Here is a 19763-nt window from a genome sequence, read left to right on the forward strand (position 1 = left end):
ACGTTTGATTGGTTTTGTGGCAAGATATAGTAATGGAAGTGACAGATGTGTTACGAAGAGAAGACCGGTACATATGTGTGTACATACGATAATACTACCGGAACGATCACGTGTAAGCGTGGAGGATGTCGCACCTGTTCGAAGCTGGTTAGTTGTGCGTTCATAAAGGGGGGACAAAAAAAAAAAGAAGAAAAAAAAAGACAACCAGCCGGTTTTGTAGAAATTGTGCTAACCCCCTTTCGAACGAATGGGGAAGTGAAATCGGTAAATAACAGCTAGCTTATTGATCACTTTTTAATGACTCAACTTTTAGTAGAGATATAGTGAAAAAGTATAGAGTAATAATAACATGAAGAAAAATTATTTCGTATCGATGCAATATTTTGTTCAAACTTAATTCTCTACCATTTTAAATTTAAGTAGAACCATGTGTTCTTTTTTATAAGTTCTTATTTTAACGACGTTATTACTCGACCGTAATCATGTCGTTAGATTTATCAATCGCATTTGATGAACATAGAAGTTATGTTAAAAAAAAGCCATTTCAAGGATAGAATAGAATCGATAATCTTATGCGATAGAAATTCTTCAACGTAAATTAAACACAGGATGTTGAAGAAAAATAACAAAGCGTTTATATAAAAACTACTTGAGCCTACTTTTTTCAGATCATTTAGGTCCATGTTAGATGGTGAATCTTCTCTTTCCATTCCACTATCCTCTTCTTCTTCTTCTTTCTTATTCGTGACTTCATTTTGAATCCTATTATCTTCCTCCTTGAAACGTTGAGACGAAGCTGATGAGACGGATGACGTTGAAGAAGTTGTGGACGAAATGTCCTGTCGTATTTTTATCCACTTCAACATTTCGTTTATTCTTCTCTTTTGTATATAACGAAAAAAAGATAAATAATATTCTTTTCACGTTGTTATAAAGACCATCATAATGATCGATACATTCTTCATACGTTTCCTCGGCATTTGCATTATTTCTTCTCGGTAGCGTAAAGTTGCAACAACAAGTTGGGAATACCAAAGACTTTCTATCCTTATATAACACGTCGATAAACTCAAGGATCAAGGAAAGAAATATCTATGAGTTAATATAAATGTTATTTTCTTGGAATAGGAATATAAATATGAAGAAAAATAACGAAACGCGAAGAAGTTAGGTGAAGGAAAGAAAAAAAAACAACTTGCAGTCTATATCGTATTAAAGTATGATGCTTCTTCCTGCTAGAGAAGTATGATGATCATAACCAAGATGATAGTACGGTGAACAAGCTCACTGAGAGAGAGAACCCGTTGCTAGATTCTACTCGTAGACTCGATTAAAAACATAAACTCGTTTGGTCGGTAGAACTCTTCACGATAGAATTATCCTCGCTTTATTGGCCCTTGCTAAATGTAAATTAATCCCATCTTCTTGGATCCTCTCAACTTAAGCAAAATTTCTTGCCGACTAATTTTGATTATTCAAAATGTATAAGATAGTCCTCTGTCCATTCTCCCTCCACCTGGTAAACCACGAAATTGATCTTTTTTCTCCAAGATCTCCTGTCAATTTTCTTTTCGATGCGATTCACGTTCTAGCCGAGAGGAAACGTTTGCGGAAGACCTGGAAGAGTTGGCTTCAAATTACTCTTCTTCCGGAGCTTAACGCATCGACGCGTCTCAACTACACCACTTCCACCTACCACGTGCTTGCCAATTCTACCCTTCAAACATCATCATTTGATTTTATCTTCCGTTAAACTATTTGCCCTTCTTCGATCTTACCAAGAAATTGTTACGTTCTTGGTACCTTGAAGAGTGAAAGGCGGCTAAACTGGTAGACAGACGACACACTTCATGAAACGAACATATTAAGAAGTTATCTAAAAATCACAATGTTATTCACTTTATAAATCAAATCCAAATAAAACACTTGTTAAATTTTTATTTTTTATCACTTCAGTTTCTTTTTTTCTTCTCTTGCCTTTATTACACTTTTCTAATTATTCAAATAATTTGATTCGTCGTTAACAATGATCATAATCATTAAACCGAAGACGATTGATCGATAGATCAATTTGACGACAGTTTACTGAATTATTTGATTATTTTTCTTATCATTAGAGTGTTATATCAGAAAAAAAAAATACTGATGAGGTAAGGAAGTTCCAAACAAAGTGTATACAAGAACCGAAGAAAGGAGAACGCGTTCGGTTGAAGTCGATCGTGGTCGAAGAACGTGGACAACGAGCACGAGACTACCTGCACAGCGAAGGCAGCGACTCGCGGAGTGCTGCCGAACCTCCCCCACCCGTTCCCTTTTCTTCGTCTCTTCCCGTTCTCTTCTTCTTTCTAAGAGGCCACACCACGGTGCCCCGTACCCCTTGTCCCTACGCCGATAGAACCAAGAGAAGCCAATGACGTCACCCGGTTAGCTGTCCTACGCTCACCAACTTGGCCGACTACTCGACCAGGATCGTATATATATGTGTGACGAGTAAAAAAGAAAGAATACATTCAACAAAAATGAATATATTTTTATCATCAATATTGATCAATATCATCCGATACATTTCAATCGTTCACATTCAAATTAAAACGATTTAATCAAATATTATAATTATTGTCAACCTGGCTAATAAATTTATCCTTAAACTTTATTTTAAGCATTAAGAAAAATACAGGTTTCAAATTCTACGTGGATCTGATTACTTTCACGTTGAAGAAAGAAAGATAGATCTAATAACGGTACCCACGTTCATCTCCTTAATCGTTACGCTCCTGAGTATTATAAGTTGTCATAAACGTTGCTAACTCTTAGACATAAGTTGCTTCACCACGATAACATCGTACGAGAGTAAGAGTAGGTATATATATATACATTACAAGTATAGGACTCTGGATGATATCAAAGGAAGATTTGTCGAACAAAGCCCACTTCCATATCTCTTTCTATGTTGGTATTACACAAAAACGGACCTATACTACCAATGTTCGACAGAAAAGTATCGAGGAACGGAAAAAGTGGACGTGACTGAAAACCCGACGAGTGTATATACCTGGACCTGTGTTCATAGGCTGTAAAATCGACCCATATATATATACCATGAGTTTGTAAACGAGTTGTCTGTGCAATACGGGAGCAAGTAGTATAGAAATAAGTGCATAAGTTCGAACTGGAATTTACATTTCAGTGACAATGGGATTCGATTAACGGTACTTTTCTATCAAAATTTACATACGTTTACAAAGGATCTCGACATTCGCGGAGTTTACTAAAACGGGTTTCAAAATTGTACCCAGAGGTTTCGTTTCATTAATAATGAGTTTATAATGAGCCAAGTCGGAAGGAATGAATATTCGATATTTCTTAGAATTAATAATTAGATTGTAATGTTCTATTTAATTATAAATTCTGACCTAAGATAACTTTACAAATGATCTTATGTAAACTTTAACAACCGGAATAGTTATTATTTAACAGGCCTAACGTGGGTAGTGTAGCGTAAAAGTGGTGGTAAGCATTCACGTTACGTAGGTAACGATTGAATTATCAATATTTCTTCCTCGTCGTGTGGGACAGGATGTAGGTAAATGAAGTCCTGTTTGTGCAGAATTTGTGATATCAACACGTGGGTAGTTGAAATACCATATATGGAATCGAAAATGTTTATAATATTCTAAGTTTCCTCTAAACGTAATTGTTACGTTAGATACAGTTAACTGTAATAATCATAATCAACTATTATGTTTAATTACACGAATAATTCAATTGAATAATTTATTGTAAGACTGCACATTGTTATAATTATCAAAGTATCAAAAACGATTGATTAAAGCCAGAACGATTAATTAAAATTTTTCAATCTATATAGAATTATTATGAATCACAGAAGATTGAATGAAAAAGGAATGAAAAAAAAGACAAAAATGTGTTACTAAAGAATTCGGGTTTGACCTTAAAGGACAAGATACCCATTAACCCTAAAGGTCTAAAACCTCCAAAGAGTTTTTGAATTATTTCTCAGCTTCAAATATGTTGCTTTACTTTCGAACGTGTCCACTATGAATCATCTTAGGAATTCCTTCTGAAGAATCTCTTAGGTCAGCAATGCGTGCCCTTGTAAAGGTAGCATTTTTTCTTACTCTTCTTTTACGTATTTTTTTTCCTGGACATTTTATTACCAGTAAATCAATTTGGGCATTAAATATCAAAAGTTTAATTATTTCATTCATTTTTTTATCCATTTGCCATTCAAAGAAACGCCGGATCGTTTTATAAAATGGAAACCATGGGTATCCGACACCCTCAAGCTCGCGTCGTCACGTGATCACAATTCATCGAGCGTGCATCCAAGTACTACTTCCATGGCGTCCAAAGAAGAACGAATTTCTCAAAGCTGCATTTGTATGAATTGTATGTGTGTGTATATGGGTTTTTGTATGCGTAAGCGTTCCTGGAAACCTGTTCCCTTCGTATTGAAGATACACAAGCAACAGGTAGATTTCCTTTAGGCACGTTTTCTACCTTTCCTAGATTATCCTGAATGATTTTGTAAGGTCCGCCTATGGTATAGAAAATTTTCCCGGATGTATCTTTTGTCAATAAAAATAGCATCCCTTGTAAAAGATTGAAATCATTCAGCAAACCCTAACGTTTTTCGTAGCGTTAGGTGGAACGCTTGGCGGTTGTGGGTCCATTTCTCAGAAAACCTATAAAAGGTTCAAATAAATCGGCAAATTTTTGAATTCAACTGTCCAACGATAAATGAAAAGCAAGTAACTCGTATCTGTATCAAGTATCGCGATATTATGCATTTGATATCATTGTGTGACATAATAGACGTCACATCTTTTATTTCAGTTTAAATGAAATCATATACAATAGAGCTCATGTTTAAGTGTTATATGCATACTTTACTTTCAGAGACTCTAAAGTGTGAATTTACAATAAAAATTATTAAGAAATTCTTGGAAATTAATTAATTAGTAATTTCTTGTAATTTCGACAATTGATAGAAAAGACACTTCTTGCATTGATAGTTATAATAAAAAAAAACCATCTATAATACAAAAATGTTTATAAAGTATAGCAATATAGAACTATTGAAAAAAAATTTCTAGATAATGTCGGTAAAAACGTTCGCTATCTTACCGACAATATCCAATAATTCTCTAGATATACACGTATTGTATACATACAGGCGTTAAGAAAAAAAAACAAAGTGAACAAAATTTATTTTTAAATTTACCGTAATTTATATATCATATAAAACGAAAGTATATAGTATTAACGTAACCATTGGTGAAATAGCTTTGTAGTTAAATTTCGTTGTAGTCCTTCCGATGCGAACTCTTTCCTGCGAATTTCACGCGAGACAAGGCACTCTTTCGCCTAGAGCAATTAACTCTCGAGATTTCTAATTAAATCCGTGAGAAAATCGGATAGGGACTACTGTTGTACTAAAATTTCTTTGCCTGCTACTCAACCGGCACCGAATACTACAATCTTTCGTAACTCTTCAGTTTAATGAGTTAATTTTTCTAAACTAACATATAACTACAATTATACATATAAGATTTTGTAGGAAAAGAAAAAAATAATAATATATTTTTTTTTCGACTTATTTCTATTTTAAACAGCTGACCTCTTACAACAAAGACCGGTCCAGAAGTAGTATCCATAGTAGAAAATACGTTTACTACGACGCTCACTAAGAGAGAAACGAGAAGAGAGGAGAGGAAAACGAAGGAGAGAACCTTCGTATACTCTCGACCAATCAGAGAACCAGAGATCAAGAATCTTGCAGGAGAAAGGTTCTTGGTCCAGCGGATCCGTTACAATGGCTCTTCGTGTATCTATACGAGTTGTAAACCAAGTGAACACGCTGATGTATTCCGACTATCAAGAGCAGCCATTTCGTAAGAGTTTTGATACATATGAATATTATAAAAAGTGTACCTAATAGTTCTGTTATCATTAAAGTGTATAATTCAGATTATTCACGAAATAACTAGATAATAAGTAAACTAACTAGGCATGTTAGGTACCAGTTTTATTAAATAATATGAAAATTTTATCAAATTCTCATGTATTGATCTATTTAAATCATTGAAATTAATAATTATTATACTCATTATTTATTATAGATCAAAACAACGACGATACTCTGTATTTATCCAGATTAATTTATCTTTGACACTTCAACGAATGGTATAAGAAGCACTTAAACTTTCTTTTTCTATCCCTTGAGTGTCTTCATCTTGAGTGTCTAATGTAAGTAGGCATTAGATAAGAACTCAAGCGGTTCGCTTTTACATGAGAAAAGATAAAACAAAAATGCGTCTTGATGACTTTGAAACGTAAAAAAGTATCGAAAAAATTTATCACTTAACTCTATATTATACTGTATACTATATTAACTCTATAGAAAAAAAAAAAAAAAAAAAAAAAAAAACAGAAAAAAAAAGAGATAGAGAAAGAGTAAGAGACAAATATAAAGTCTGCACAATAAGTTGTACATATGAACATAAAAGTTCATTCGATTTTCTGAGCTACTCAAAGGCGATTATACCGAACAACATCTTTCCTCCTACAGGGCTAACTCCAATCATTCTCCATTTTTTATGAGCAGTTGATCCTAGTGACCTTTCTGTTGCTTACCTTGAGCGCACAGAAGATGCAGGATTCAGGCATACAAGCATGTCCGGAGAGTTCTCTGAAGCTACGTCTGAAGATATCCAAATGCCATAGAACCTGAAAGTAAAATTAAAATATTTTAATAAAGGATTGCGCAATAATAATTAACTTTATCACATTAACAATTAGACTTTACATATTTCTCTTGACTATCGCTTATTGTAAGGGGTTGAAAAAAGAAAAGAAAATAATCGTGGAAAAACAAATAATCGTAGGCATATACAGCAAGCATAAGATTTAACATCTAGACGAAAGTGGGTTGATTCTGATTGCTCTTAATTAACTCAATGCGAGCCAATAAATCAAGTAGCGTGTCGGAGCAAGTGCAATTTCCATAAAAAAACGTAACTCTTGGGAATGTAGAAAAACACGAAGGCCACGCATTGAAGATTTTTTCTTGTTATTTTTCTTTTTATTTTTTTTAATGAGTTAGATATGAATGAATTTGCGCAAGTATACACGTTCGGTATTCTTCAATGGTGTGTGATCGAAAATGTGTAAAAAAGAAAGGAAATATAGAATGAGATAGAAATAGTGGGAGAGAGAAGGAGAGAAGGGGAGGAGGAAGGTAGTAAAAAGAGGGGATGGTTTAATAGAGAATTGTGGTGGGGGATTTACTACTACTACTACTACTACAAGGAAATATGCAAATGTGTCTGAAAGTCTCAATACACTGTGTTACCATCAACCCATAACTATACATGATAGTAGCCCACCGTAGAGTGAGTACATTATTATACCGAGGGAAAGTAAATCACAATTTCCGCGGGCGTGCACGTTGTGCCGCATAACATGGTATAGCATAGCATAGCATAGCAGAACATAAATTTCCCCCTTTTCCGCTGTCACCGAGGAAATATCCGCTGCTATTAGTTCCCATAGCGTACAAATTTGTCTCGCCAAAATCCGACTAAATTGAATACTAGTCAAATTTTCTAGATAAATCGATAACAAATTAATCGATTTTGATAACTCAAATATTAACCTAACTTCCTACTGATAGATTACTACATTCATTCAGTTCTTATTTCTCAATTAATACTGACCTAATTTAGTACTCAATCAATATCATACTCTTGCTAGCCTAATAAGTCATATCATTCACTGTATGTATATTTTTTTTTTTTTTAATGAACCGTATATTACTTTTGAATACTTTGAAGTGTTCATTAATAATTTATATTTTAATACCGATCGTGTAGGAGCAGTGAATTAATTCAGTAATATTTTTTGAACTATATTACTGACCTAATTTAATACGGAATTAATAAAGTGCTAATATTCATCTTATGAGTTAAGATTTTATTCATTTTTTTTTTTAGATGATCCATACACATTACTTTGTAAAATATTTTAAGATATTAATACATATTGTAATTTCTAATATTGACTCATTCATATACACCTACTCATTTTTTGAAATGATTCATAGTTTACTACATTTTACTTATTTAAATGATCAATTTTAACTGTAAAAGAACATCGTACTTTCGCTAGAATTTAGATGCCAATCTAGCGTTGAAATTGATACTTTTTGACTATGTATATTTCACAAGTATACTGAATGAGGATAGAATATTTTAATGATTAGGTGAAAACGATTTGAGCTGGACCGCAGTAAAAAGCCACACGATTTTAATCTACGTCATAAAAAAAATATATACATACATTCGAGAAGTCTACGCAATTTTAATTTACCGTTAATACGAAAGCGTGGAACACTTAGCGAATTCACCATAAAAAGGTGAATATACAATAGTAAAATATATACAAGCATATATATGTTCGTATGAGTACCTCTAATTATGTAACTTAAATATTTCAAATTAATAATAAGTAACGTTACTATAATTCGTGCTTGGCTTAGCGATCAAATGCATGCTAATTACAAGGTGTACAATGTATTAATTAATTGAATGATAAATGCTTCAAGGATGTATGATAACGGTATCTGTAAATATTATTATTGTTATATTGTTGCTGAGAAAATTAACAATAACTTACAATTATAATTTTCGATAAAAAAACAGAATAAAATAATATGATTAACTTAAACATATTTTTATAACAATATAATGATCACTATTGTAAAAAAATTAATTAAAATGAAGTAATATAATGTAATCCAACATTTGTATAATTAACTTTTACTTGTTCTCGATAAAGTACAATGACCACTATTGTAAAAGTAAATGATACTTTGTGGGATAATTAAAAGAGGAATCTAAGGTAAGAATTTAAGGTAAAAAGTACAGACGGTATTTCGTGAATTAGAGCATCTATGCGCTCTAAATACCTAATTACTCCTCCATGACGATCACAATCTTAGCCTTGAAACGTTATCTTATTGTTTTATTAACAATGCAATGGACAAAAATTCGTGATGTTTTTAATTATGCGATTCGTCAATGAGACCGGAACTTATTGACTTTCGGTTAATTTAATATAATAAAATACAGTTATTAGAATTGGAACGTTGTAAGAATACTTGATGAAGCGTATGTGGTTTTAATTAAACGATTTCATTGTTGTTAATATATTTTGCTTTAAAATGAACTCGTCGAATCGTATCGATTATTCTAATTGGCATGTGAAAAATGAGAGAAAATAAGAAATCCGGGTTTCGAAGTATGTTTTTATGACAGACTTCGGTTAGATCTCCTATGTGTGCTGTCGTGTTATTATCTGAAAATTGCGTAAATAAACGAACACGAACACAAGCCGCGCCTTTCGAATGAGACCCAACTATTTCTAAGATTTTCTCAATCCCTGTGCTGTTTATTTTTTTGTGCTTTTTTTTTTTTAACTTCAATAATCTCACCTGCGTGCAAATTACGCAACTATTATAATATCTCTTAATTAGAAGAGATGAAAGAACAACCATTCCTAAAAATAAAAATGGTAAATAATAAATAAAAATTATAAACAAAATAATGCTGATTAGTCCGCTATACTATAAAAACATGAAACGTATATGAATAATACACTAACGAAAAATCTGTTAAATAATAAAAAAAAAGAAATAGTGAAAAGAAGAGAAGAAACAAACCAAAGAATACAAATAAAAAGGAACCTTGGCGATCTGAAAGAGGGCCTGTCTTCTTGGTCTCTGATCCTGCTTCATGACTTCAAACTTCGAATACGATGAACTTAGTGAATATGATTGAACAAAACCGTTATTACGGTTATCTGATAAATAACACGGTTAAAGTCATCTATGTAGAAATTATTTGAATATAGTTTGTATCTAAAATGTCATTAGCCCGCTTAATAAAACGTCGAAACAATACACCAAACTTGATGGCACACACTAAGGAAGTATCTTTCTTGGCCGGGCGACGATGCAACAATGCCTGGATAGGGCTGGGACTGGTTTACATCGATTGCAGCGCCACCAGGGACTCCCGTAGTCAGGTAGAGAAACTATAATACTAAACGCGGGCCTCTTCTACTCCGATCTGCCGGCCCGTAGTACGCTATAGTACGTTATAGTAAAAGCTGTAGTAAAGTTGTACGTTGTATAGTACAATTCAACGTTTGGCTACCGGTCGGAGTCTTTTGACAGGGACGCGAACGAAACAACAGGATAACCATTTCCGTCCCTACGTTATTTCATGCTTCTTGCTTAGCGGGACGTCCGAACATTGAAAAAGAGAAAAAGTAATAAAAAATAAAAATTAATTCGATAAATATTATTTCTTTAGAATTTTTATCTTTATATCAAATTGCAAATAAAAAATACAATATTTTTACGAAGTATACATTTTCGTTTATTATTTGCACAACCGTGTTTAAAAATTACAAAAAAAGTTTCTGATGAATTAATAAATTGTTGATTCCATTGTAATATGATAGAGTTAAATGTTGTCATTGTCTAAATTGAGAAAAAGAGAGAGGTACATTCTCATGAATAAAAGAATAACCGTTTAGCTTAGGCTCGTACTCGAATGATAACATCGAAATACATGTTACTTGTATATATCTATATACACATACGAGTACTCTCCGTCCCTGTTGTTTACTACAGTATACGCGTCGGCAGCCATCTTTACTACGAGGCCATGTCGTGGGTGCGAAAGGCCTGGGGTCAGTTGAGACGTACAAGTGGTGGGGATACCCTACCTGAGTCCGTTCAGACCACTCTCGGAACTTACTGAGGTTTTTGATCAATGTAGAGGGAGTAAATGAGGGGAAACAGAGAAAGAGAAAAAGAAAGAGAAAGACTTTCGAAGAGAAAAAGTTGTAAGAAGGAAAAGGATTTCGGTACCAGTGAACCGGTCAAAGGAAAGTATGGAACTGGCAACGACTTCTACGTCACACTACCCTATTTAATTCGTGGTATGTTATATCTTTACTCTACTGGAAAGTTTGTATCATTTTTTGTGTGTATAAACACAAAGTACAAAAGTACAAAAATTGTATTAGTTTTCTGTAAGCATAAAATCAAACCATTGAAATAATTGTAAGTCTATAACGAATATCTTTTTTTTCACTCACTTAGTGATTCATTTCAATTTTTTATTTAATTCAACATAATTTTCCAGACAACTTAACACCGCGTAAGATTGTTATCATAATACATAATGCCATTTCATAATATTTCTATAATTTTCTCTTTCTAACGTTCTTGTAAATAGGGTTGAGTCTGGTACGTAAAGAACATGGTATTATTACGATAGCGTTCTTACAACAGAACCGGTACAACAGTACAATAGTGTAAAGAGATTGGACGAGAGAACATTGAATTTATTCCGAAGGCAAAAGATGTATATATGCGTGTAGCAACGATAGAACGTTCTGCATTTGTAGAAATAATTAAAGACCAGAAGTTGCAATGTGATCGTAAAATATAATATAAAAATATTTATTTTCCTAGTTGTACTTACAATTACATTGGTTTAAAATATTGAATGAAAGAAATGAAAAAAAAAAAAAACCAAATAATATGATAAATAGGCAAGACAATATTTTTCTTCTCGATTATTAAAGAGTAGGTCGATTTAATGGACACATGTTAAATCGGTCTTATTTCTATGTGGCGCCATAGGTGTCAGACTATTATAGATAATAGGATAGTCGTTTGTATAAAGGACAACACGTCTTTTGTCTTGAACAGTAGGATGTGAAATAAAAGGAGTTGTGAAATCGATCAATGTTACTTCAAGATAATAATGAATCAAAGCTTTGACGTATTGTTGATTCTTCTAATTTATCTGTTTCTATTCAATGATCATAATTTTTTAATCTCAAACGAAACGTAATATACTTCTTACAAGTTTAATTTCATTTAAAATACGATAAAATAAAAAGAATTGTAATTCTTGAAATTTTTTATGAACTTTTTCGTAAAGAAATATTAATAGAATAAATTAATCATCCTATGTGTTGTTTCATTGTTATATTTCGTTACATATCTTCAAATTTTACAGACACTTTTAGTGGCGCCCTTATTTTCGAGAACATAAGGGCGCCAGTGAGTTTTTCCGAGTATGGTAAAACTCAAAGATAGCCAGACACCACTTGTCAACTATTACCACACAATGAGGATCCTTCTATTCTCAAAGGCAAAGCGAAATATGAGAACAAAGAGTTTACCGACCCTAGAAACCTTTTTTCATCCAATGGTGAACCTTGAAGTTTCACAAATCTTCTTTCGATCTAACTTTGGAAAATTTATCGATATATATAAAAATATAAAGGTAAGGGCAATAAAATACTTTCATTCATTTCAAATACTATCCTCTAGGATCCACTAAACTGCAAAGTCAATAAATTCTAACATAAAAAGAAACCTTTTTCTCGACCTAGAAGGAAAACGCTCACGTCCTTCCTAGAATTTCCAAATATTTTATTGATATAACACATTTCCGGTTATATTAAAACATACAATTGGGAAAAGAAAATCGAAAGGTAAAAAAAGAAAAATACCATGACCGATGCGCAAGCACAAATTGGAATGTCGAGAAGAGACTGTTGTTTTATTATCCGGCACTACGAGCGTTGGAAGGACGTCGTAAGATGCTATTGTTTGTCGAAGAGAAGCATGCTACGAGGAGTACAGACGTTAATTTCATCGACAAGAAAAAGAAGAAAGGAAAGGCTAGAAAAAATAAAAAAAAATTAAAAAAAAAACAGTAGGAGAGAAAAAGAAAACAAAAAGAACAAAAACTGCCTAGGTGGGCGGAAGAAAAGATGAAAGGACGTTTGTTAAGAGACTGATGTTATACAGACACACACACATTCACAAAAACACATGTGTTCATACTTTCCATTAAACATACGTTTACTCCTGATGCTGATGAACCAGAGTGTATAATGTCAGGATGGGAAAGTGATCGGCACTCGCATCACTTGGTACGTTCATTAAACTCAATCCGCTATATGAGCCCACGTTTAGAATTCCTGACTGTCTAATATGATCGAGAAAGTAAATTATTATTTGCTTTTATACTTTAGTATTTTAGAACTTCACGAAGTCTATGTGTATGTATACCAAATATAATAGAATACACACAAACGATGATTACCATCACTGTAATTCTGGTTGCTCGTATAAACGTCTCGTCGTTTGCAGCATCAATAAGATTTTTTTTTTTTTTTGACAAAAACTTTTTTTCATCAAAGAAGGAAAAAGACCGGCTGGCCCGTCTGTCGGATGCTATTGGACACTCGTCTCAAGTAAAAGACATGAGACCCTTATTTTCAGTGAGGCCTTTAAACGCATTATATACGCACGTTCCAAGCATTAATTCAGCTGCCTCTCAATGCTCACACTCCCCCCATTGAAGGGTTTCGCAAACGCATCTGCTATTGAGAGTATACACTTTTTTTCATTTTTCTTTTTTATGCTTTTTTTTAGATACTTTTACATACAGGTAGGTGCTTTCGCTTAAATTATTTATACAAACGAAGATTTTACTTCCGAAAACACTGGAATCCTATCTAAATAAAGATAGACAAATCCTTTCTATTTGTTTTTTTTTTCTTTTATTTTTTTTTAGTCAAGTCATATGACAAATTAAATAAAATACATTTTTTTTCCACGAAAATTGTTATCTTTTCTTTTCACAGAGATCCAACACGCTCTCCACGGTTTCAAATTAAAGTCACATCCGTCCAAAATCTATCTAACCCTAGTAATGGATGGCTAGGAAAACCTGGTACAAAAGATACACGAAACAGGTCTTAAGGGAAAAAATTCAACCTATTCCTCCTGGTAGAAAAGGGCAGGTAGAAGAGTGCAGGTAGAAGAGTACAGGTAGAAGAGAGCAGGTATAATATACACAACGGATAAACTATGGGGGGTTGGAAAAGTCCACTTTGCTTTTAGAAAGCACAATTGTGTTCCGAGTTTTAGTAATGATAAATTCTTCGGTGGATGAAATTGAAAGGCAAATGCATCCCTGCTTTATTCGCGTTTATAGATTCCTAGTTAACGAGGTTTAACAATACACTAATCTCTAACCGATCTTTAGAAATTCACATTTTTCAATATAATAATATAAGTTCAACTAAAATTATTAAAAAAAAAAAAAAAAATAAAAGAAAATTTGAAAACTTACAATGACGATTAAAAGAATTAATTGATAATGTTATCTTTACCATCAAATTTCTAAATAAATTAGTCAATCTATTCCGAGTTAAAATAAAACTAATATTCCAGTAGTATTCAATGAGATTGTTAAATTATTTATTTTTGTTATTATTATACTAATTGTTTATTCAATTAATTTTCTATCAATAAAATGAATACACAAATTTTCAAACTTGCAGTAGCAGTTTAAAGAATTAATTGATATTATCATCTTTTTGTTTTTAATACAAATTTCTAAATAAATTAGCCAATCTATTCAGAGTTGAGGTAAAACGAATATTCCAGTAGTACTCAATGAGATTATGCAATACCCGGAGGATGAGCAGAGCTAAAGTCGTGTTCAACTAGGTTGGCATTCTGTTCAGTATTTTGCCGTGTAAACGAAATCTTTCCTTTCACTGAGATCTGATCTATGTGAAGTTAGAATGCGTCGATTGGCTCTTCTTTCTTTCTTTTTATTCTTTCTCAAATTGACATTTATTCCTTATTCGACCCACTTTGACCTATGAAACACCTGTAATATGCATTATCAAGCTCGTCCACTATGAAATTTATCGACTGTTCAGCACATACACGTACATATGCGAAAAATATATGAAAAATAATTTGGCAAAAATTAATTCATGAAATATTAATTAAATTATTGTGAAAACAAATGAGATAATTCAATAAACATTTTTTAACCAACACATTATTATTCTATTTAATTTTATATAAAAAGACTAATGTGTGTGTAAATAACTTTGTATAGAAGAAGAAATCATTTTTCAATATATCAATTACCTTGACACAACACGTAGAATGCATTAACACAATGGGTGTGGTCCTTATCTCTAAGTCGATAAGATACTTCATCTGATATAATAGAGTCTACAAGTTTTTTTTATCTGTTTGATCGATGACAACAAACTTTGAGTCTAACAATGACATTTGGAGAGAATATCTAGAAGAATTCTAAAACAAGAGTTATATTTAATATGTTAAGATAACAGGCATACGTTCCTAGAAAAGTATCTAGGGAAATATATACGCATGAACTTCCCAGTTGCAACTAACAGGCCGAAAACTAATACCGCTAACATCCGTTTCTTTTCTACAAGACTTATCTATGCGATCTTTCATCTTCCACGAACACTATTACATAATTTAATCAACGAACTCTTAGCAAATAATTAAAATATATAGAATTTATGATAAGTATTAGAATTTTGTCAACGATGTAAATGATTTGATTAATTAGAATTAAAGTAATACGAATATTATTACAAATTTATTTTGTTATAAATATAGCAAAGTATAATGTCTAGAAATTTTGACATAATTGATATCACTTATCGTTAAAAACACGAATAGGAATTATTTCAAAGACATTAATCAAAATTAATTCCATTTAATAACATTTAACTGATTTATTTAATAAAAACATTATTATTACTAATTAACCAATTAGCTTTGATGATCTCTTTAAAAATTGTCCACCTAAACTGAATCGTAAAAATAAAACGATGACACAAAAAAAATATAATCACGATTACAACTTTATATGATTAAATGAATAATGTTTGTTACCAATAAACTAATTTTATTTATTAACCTAATTTATCTCTAATGATAATATTATCCTTGTTGATTAAACAAGTGTCCGGAAAAAAAAAGTAGTATTAGCAATAATGAACTTTTTTTTCATTATCAACCATAATATCTTTAGATAGTTAAAGGGTTATTTAGAAGAAGGGATTCGTGCGAGGGTGTCTCTTTGGAAAGACTGGATCTTATAGTCTAGTCTCCATTTACAAAGGTGCTGCTAGCACGTGCGCCGTACACCACGATAAGAAGAGTAAAGAAGAAAAGTGGGAGAGGAAAAGGTATAGAGGATGAAAAAAGGTATAAACAAACTCCGAGGAGCTGGCACAAAGAGGCTGAGTACAGATTGAGAAGACTGGTGGTAATGGTGATGGTAGTGGTGGTATTTATATGAAAGACAGAAAGTGAGAGAAAGAGAAAGAGAGAAGTAGCAAAACAGGTTTTAACCAAACGATCTCTACCAGAAGATGGTGTTGGTGGGAGGGTTGGGAGGGAGGTGGGTGAACAAGGGGGGGGGTTACAATCTACGACCCAAACATAATGTGCTCGCGCGCACGTGCCAAGATATCTCGACGAAAGGATTATATACTTACATATCTCCTGATTTAATGCACACCATTTGGATTTATGCGTTCAAATCTATGTACCTATGTAGAAAGTACTCTCATTGGAGAACGGAAATTACGTGAACTATGATTTGCAAGAAATCCTAATGTTCTTGTGTTTTTTCTTTTCTTTCTTCTTCTTTTTTTGTTTTGTTATTTTTTTCTTTTTCTTTTTCATACATTTCGTTAGATCAAATAAGAGTCAATGGACTGAAAATTAGAGCAGTGGTGATTAGTTAGCAGTAACTTTCTTGTTCTTCTATTGATGTAATAGAATCCGACTAAGCTGACTCGTTAATAGTTTTTTCAACTTCTTCGGTAATTCTTATCATTTAAGTTCATAGTAATCTTGTCGACATAATTTATTTTCCTTTCTTTTCTCGTTTTCTTTTTAACGTTAATGTACATTTTTACTATTAGATAATTTATTTATATGAAAATTATGTGATATATTTTCAAACTTACACAATTTGTTTAACTTTACTGGCAAATGTGTAACTTGGTTCAACAAAGATTTAAGTATCGAACAAATGACTATTGAAAAATGTAAGTACTCGGGAAAAGAAAAACAACTGATGTTTAGTTTTGGAAAAACAGAGAAATGAAGTTTAGATATACCAACTGAAAAACAGAGAATTTGAAATGGTTGGAGAATGGAGTATAAAAAGAGAGAAAGAAATGGGAGAGAGAGAGAGAGAGAAAAATAAAAATAATGGAAGAAGAAATACTCGAAGGAGAACTGGTTCCACAAGAAGCGAGAGAAATGAGAGACGAAGAAGGAGGACACTACGATGTACCAAAGGAGGCTAGCGTGGTCTGTTACGAGAAAGAAAACCGGTTTTACGATTCAAACTGGAGTAAAAGTGTGTATTGCATCGTCGTTGAGATTCGCCAAACTAAAACGCGCGTTTCCATGTTTACGATCTAACTCGTGATCTTACTTATAAACAAAAATAAATATGTGTGTATGTGTCTATGTGTGTTTGTGTATATACCTTTTGTTTCTTTGCAAATAGTTTTAGAAGATATCTTTTTCTTCTTTTCAGTTAGATAAATGTAAGTGGTATTTCAAGCAAAAATGTTAATAATTTAAATGACGTTATCAAAAAGGTATTTTTAACGTTAATATTCGAGAGGAATGGAAAATAATTATTTTTTAAATTACAAGATTTTCAACTATGTATTTTTCAAAGTTAACTCATCAAGAAAGGATTTAAACTCGGCGTGAATCAGCGAGACCTTGAAAATATATTTTTCGTAAATAATCATGAAAGAAAATGTCTTCTCGATTAAATTCCTTGGATTGAGAGTGAGAGCTATCACAGGATTGGCATTGAGGTCTCCGAAGAATACCATTCGAGTATTTGCAAGAAATCTTAACCAATCAACAACTTTCCTTCGATTGCCGCAATTGTATACTGGAAAGATGACATTTTTCGAAAATAACAAAATGACGGTTGAAGGTACTGCTTATAATACGAATGGCGAATACATCTCTCCAATGTGTCGGCGTGAAACTCCAGGACTCTTTCGTACTCTTTAACTGCAATTAACATTGTTATCGCTCAATGTGCTACTGGGTGAATAATTAATTAACTACTAAGTAATTATCCAGTAGCAAGCTACTCGCTTCTTTGTGTATTCCTTAACGCTATAGAAAAAAAAAATAATAATAATTTCACGTTGTTATACCTACTATATGTTTACTCCATCTACAATTATCAATCTTAACTTTTCCAAGAACCAAATCAAAGACTAGCTAATATTAGCATTGTCAATGAATCCTATGGGAAAGTTAGATTTGATCAACTCTATATGTTTGTTATTCTACCAGTCATCGATAACAACTTCCTCGAGAAAAATGTAACAATTATTTATGATTAAAATTGTCAACGAATCTATGAATAAAAATTCAATGATACCTTTTCTTCTTTGATAAGTAAAGAAAAAATCCTAAAGTAAATCACCGTGTCCCAAAAAGATAATCACGAGGAGAAGATACCATCGTGAAATCCGAAAAATAATATATTATTTCCAAAGAGTTAAAACTCATGGACCATTATCCAACTGGTTCCAGCGAGAGAGTCTGCGTTGCTTTGTCTCTTCTCTGAGGATAGGAACCGAGGTCAAGCAAGAGCTCAGCGATTGGACCATGGGTCCAAGCTCGGAGAAACCAGTTTTCGTTAAAAAGTACGATTGTAGCGCCAACAAGCGGAGTTTTCTTGTGATCCAACAAGTAAAAGAGTCCAGCAGCACTCGTAGAGTCCGTTCTCCAGGGCGGGAGGATGTTGACCCTCATGCGCCATCTTGAATGACGGGATACCGTCGATCGTAGTACTACTCACAGCTGGTATTGCGACGTTTCACGTGTACGTAGAGGAACGTAAACGTTCAATACGTATGCATGCACATATATGTATATATTCTATACATGTATATGTGCGTATCACGTCATCACACAGGAGTGACACGTATCGACTTCGTACGAGAGTTGCTTTCAAATTTACGTGACACCAATTAAAGATTCAATCTTCGTAGCTAGCTAAGGCATGATGATTGACAATTTTTCTTACCAATTTTTTAATCAACATAACGACATTTTTATTGTAAATATTGTTACTTACTTTAGTATGTTGAATTAACAGCTTTATGAGATTGACAATTTTTATAAACAATTTCAAATTTCAATGTAATTATATTTTTATCAGAATTGTTATCACATCATAAGTATCAGAACGATGTTGGATTGTTCAATTTAGCAATAACGTAATAAAAAGATTTAAATGCACCAGAATAATTTATAGTCATCAAGTATCATTTATATATGTCAGGGTGTGGAGGGCGCGTGCTTCAGCGTAAACAACGTTGGCATACTGTTTTTATCGCATGGATCGAATAACATCGACGAAACGTAGGACTGATGTTCACGTGAAAGAAAAGCGGTGATATAAAACGAATGGAGAGTTTCTCATCATTTCCGTAGATCAACAATAGCTAACATAAGAGATTATCTGTTGGTTGTATGCAAAGAATGAACAAGTAGTTATAAAAGTACATGTATACCTATATACGTGATTATTTGCAGATTGTTTAAGAAGCGCCTGAAAGAAACTACGATCCTTTTTATGCGGTGCTGCATAAACGGTTGCATACGTGCAGGCGTAGCGAGAAATTTTGATTGATATGAATTATTAGATCGTTTCAAAAGTTTCTAACTTTTATTTTTTACTAATTTCACACTCATAATATTATTTATTTTATTTTGAAGTGAAAACTTCTTTAGAATG

The 19763-nt window shown here is 32.7% G+C and overlaps 1 protein-coding gene and 2 long non-coding RNA genes across 4 annotated transcripts in view; 2 read left to right on the forward strand and 1 right to left on the reverse strand.

The window, feature by feature from the left end:
* The window catches only part of LOC149032262 (uncharacterized), a 44225-nt gene extending 28614 nt beyond the window's left edge, over positions 1–15611 (forward strand). The window contains exon 3 of the long non-coding RNA XR_016176919.1: positions 13765–15611. This is a non-coding gene — a long non-coding RNA (uncharacterized LOC149032262). The remainder of the gene's footprint in view (positions 1–13764) is intronic.
* Positions 1–19763, reverse strand: part of ec (ubiquitin specific peptidase echinus) — a 58645-nt gene that overhangs the window by 11107 nt on the left and 27775 nt on the right. The window contains exon 3 of one of the 2 annotated variants that reach the window (XM_015320472.2): positions 6658–6750. In XM_015320472.2, the coding sequence (XP_015175958.2) occupies positions 6658–6750 (93 nt within the window). Of the gene's footprint in view, positions 1–659; positions 1905–6657; positions 6751–19763 lie in introns of those variants that run through there. The other variant, XM_015320481.2, reaches the window with a different exon arrangement.
* LOC149032263 (uncharacterized) lies at positions 2818–6429 on the forward strand. The gene is made up of 3 exons (XR_016176925.1): positions 2818–3209; positions 5637–5915; positions 6144–6429. It is a non-coding gene; the product is annotated as an uncharacterized LOC149032263 (long non-coding RNA).

This window comes from Polistes dominula, unplaced genomic scaffold (assembly GCF_049000335.1).
Source record: "Polistes dominula isolate Pdom_NZ unplaced genomic scaffold, Pdom_raw_medaka contig_33, whole genome shotgun sequence".
NCBI classification, from domain to species: Eukaryota; Metazoa; Arthropoda; class Insecta; order Hymenoptera; family Vespidae; genus Polistes; species Polistes dominula.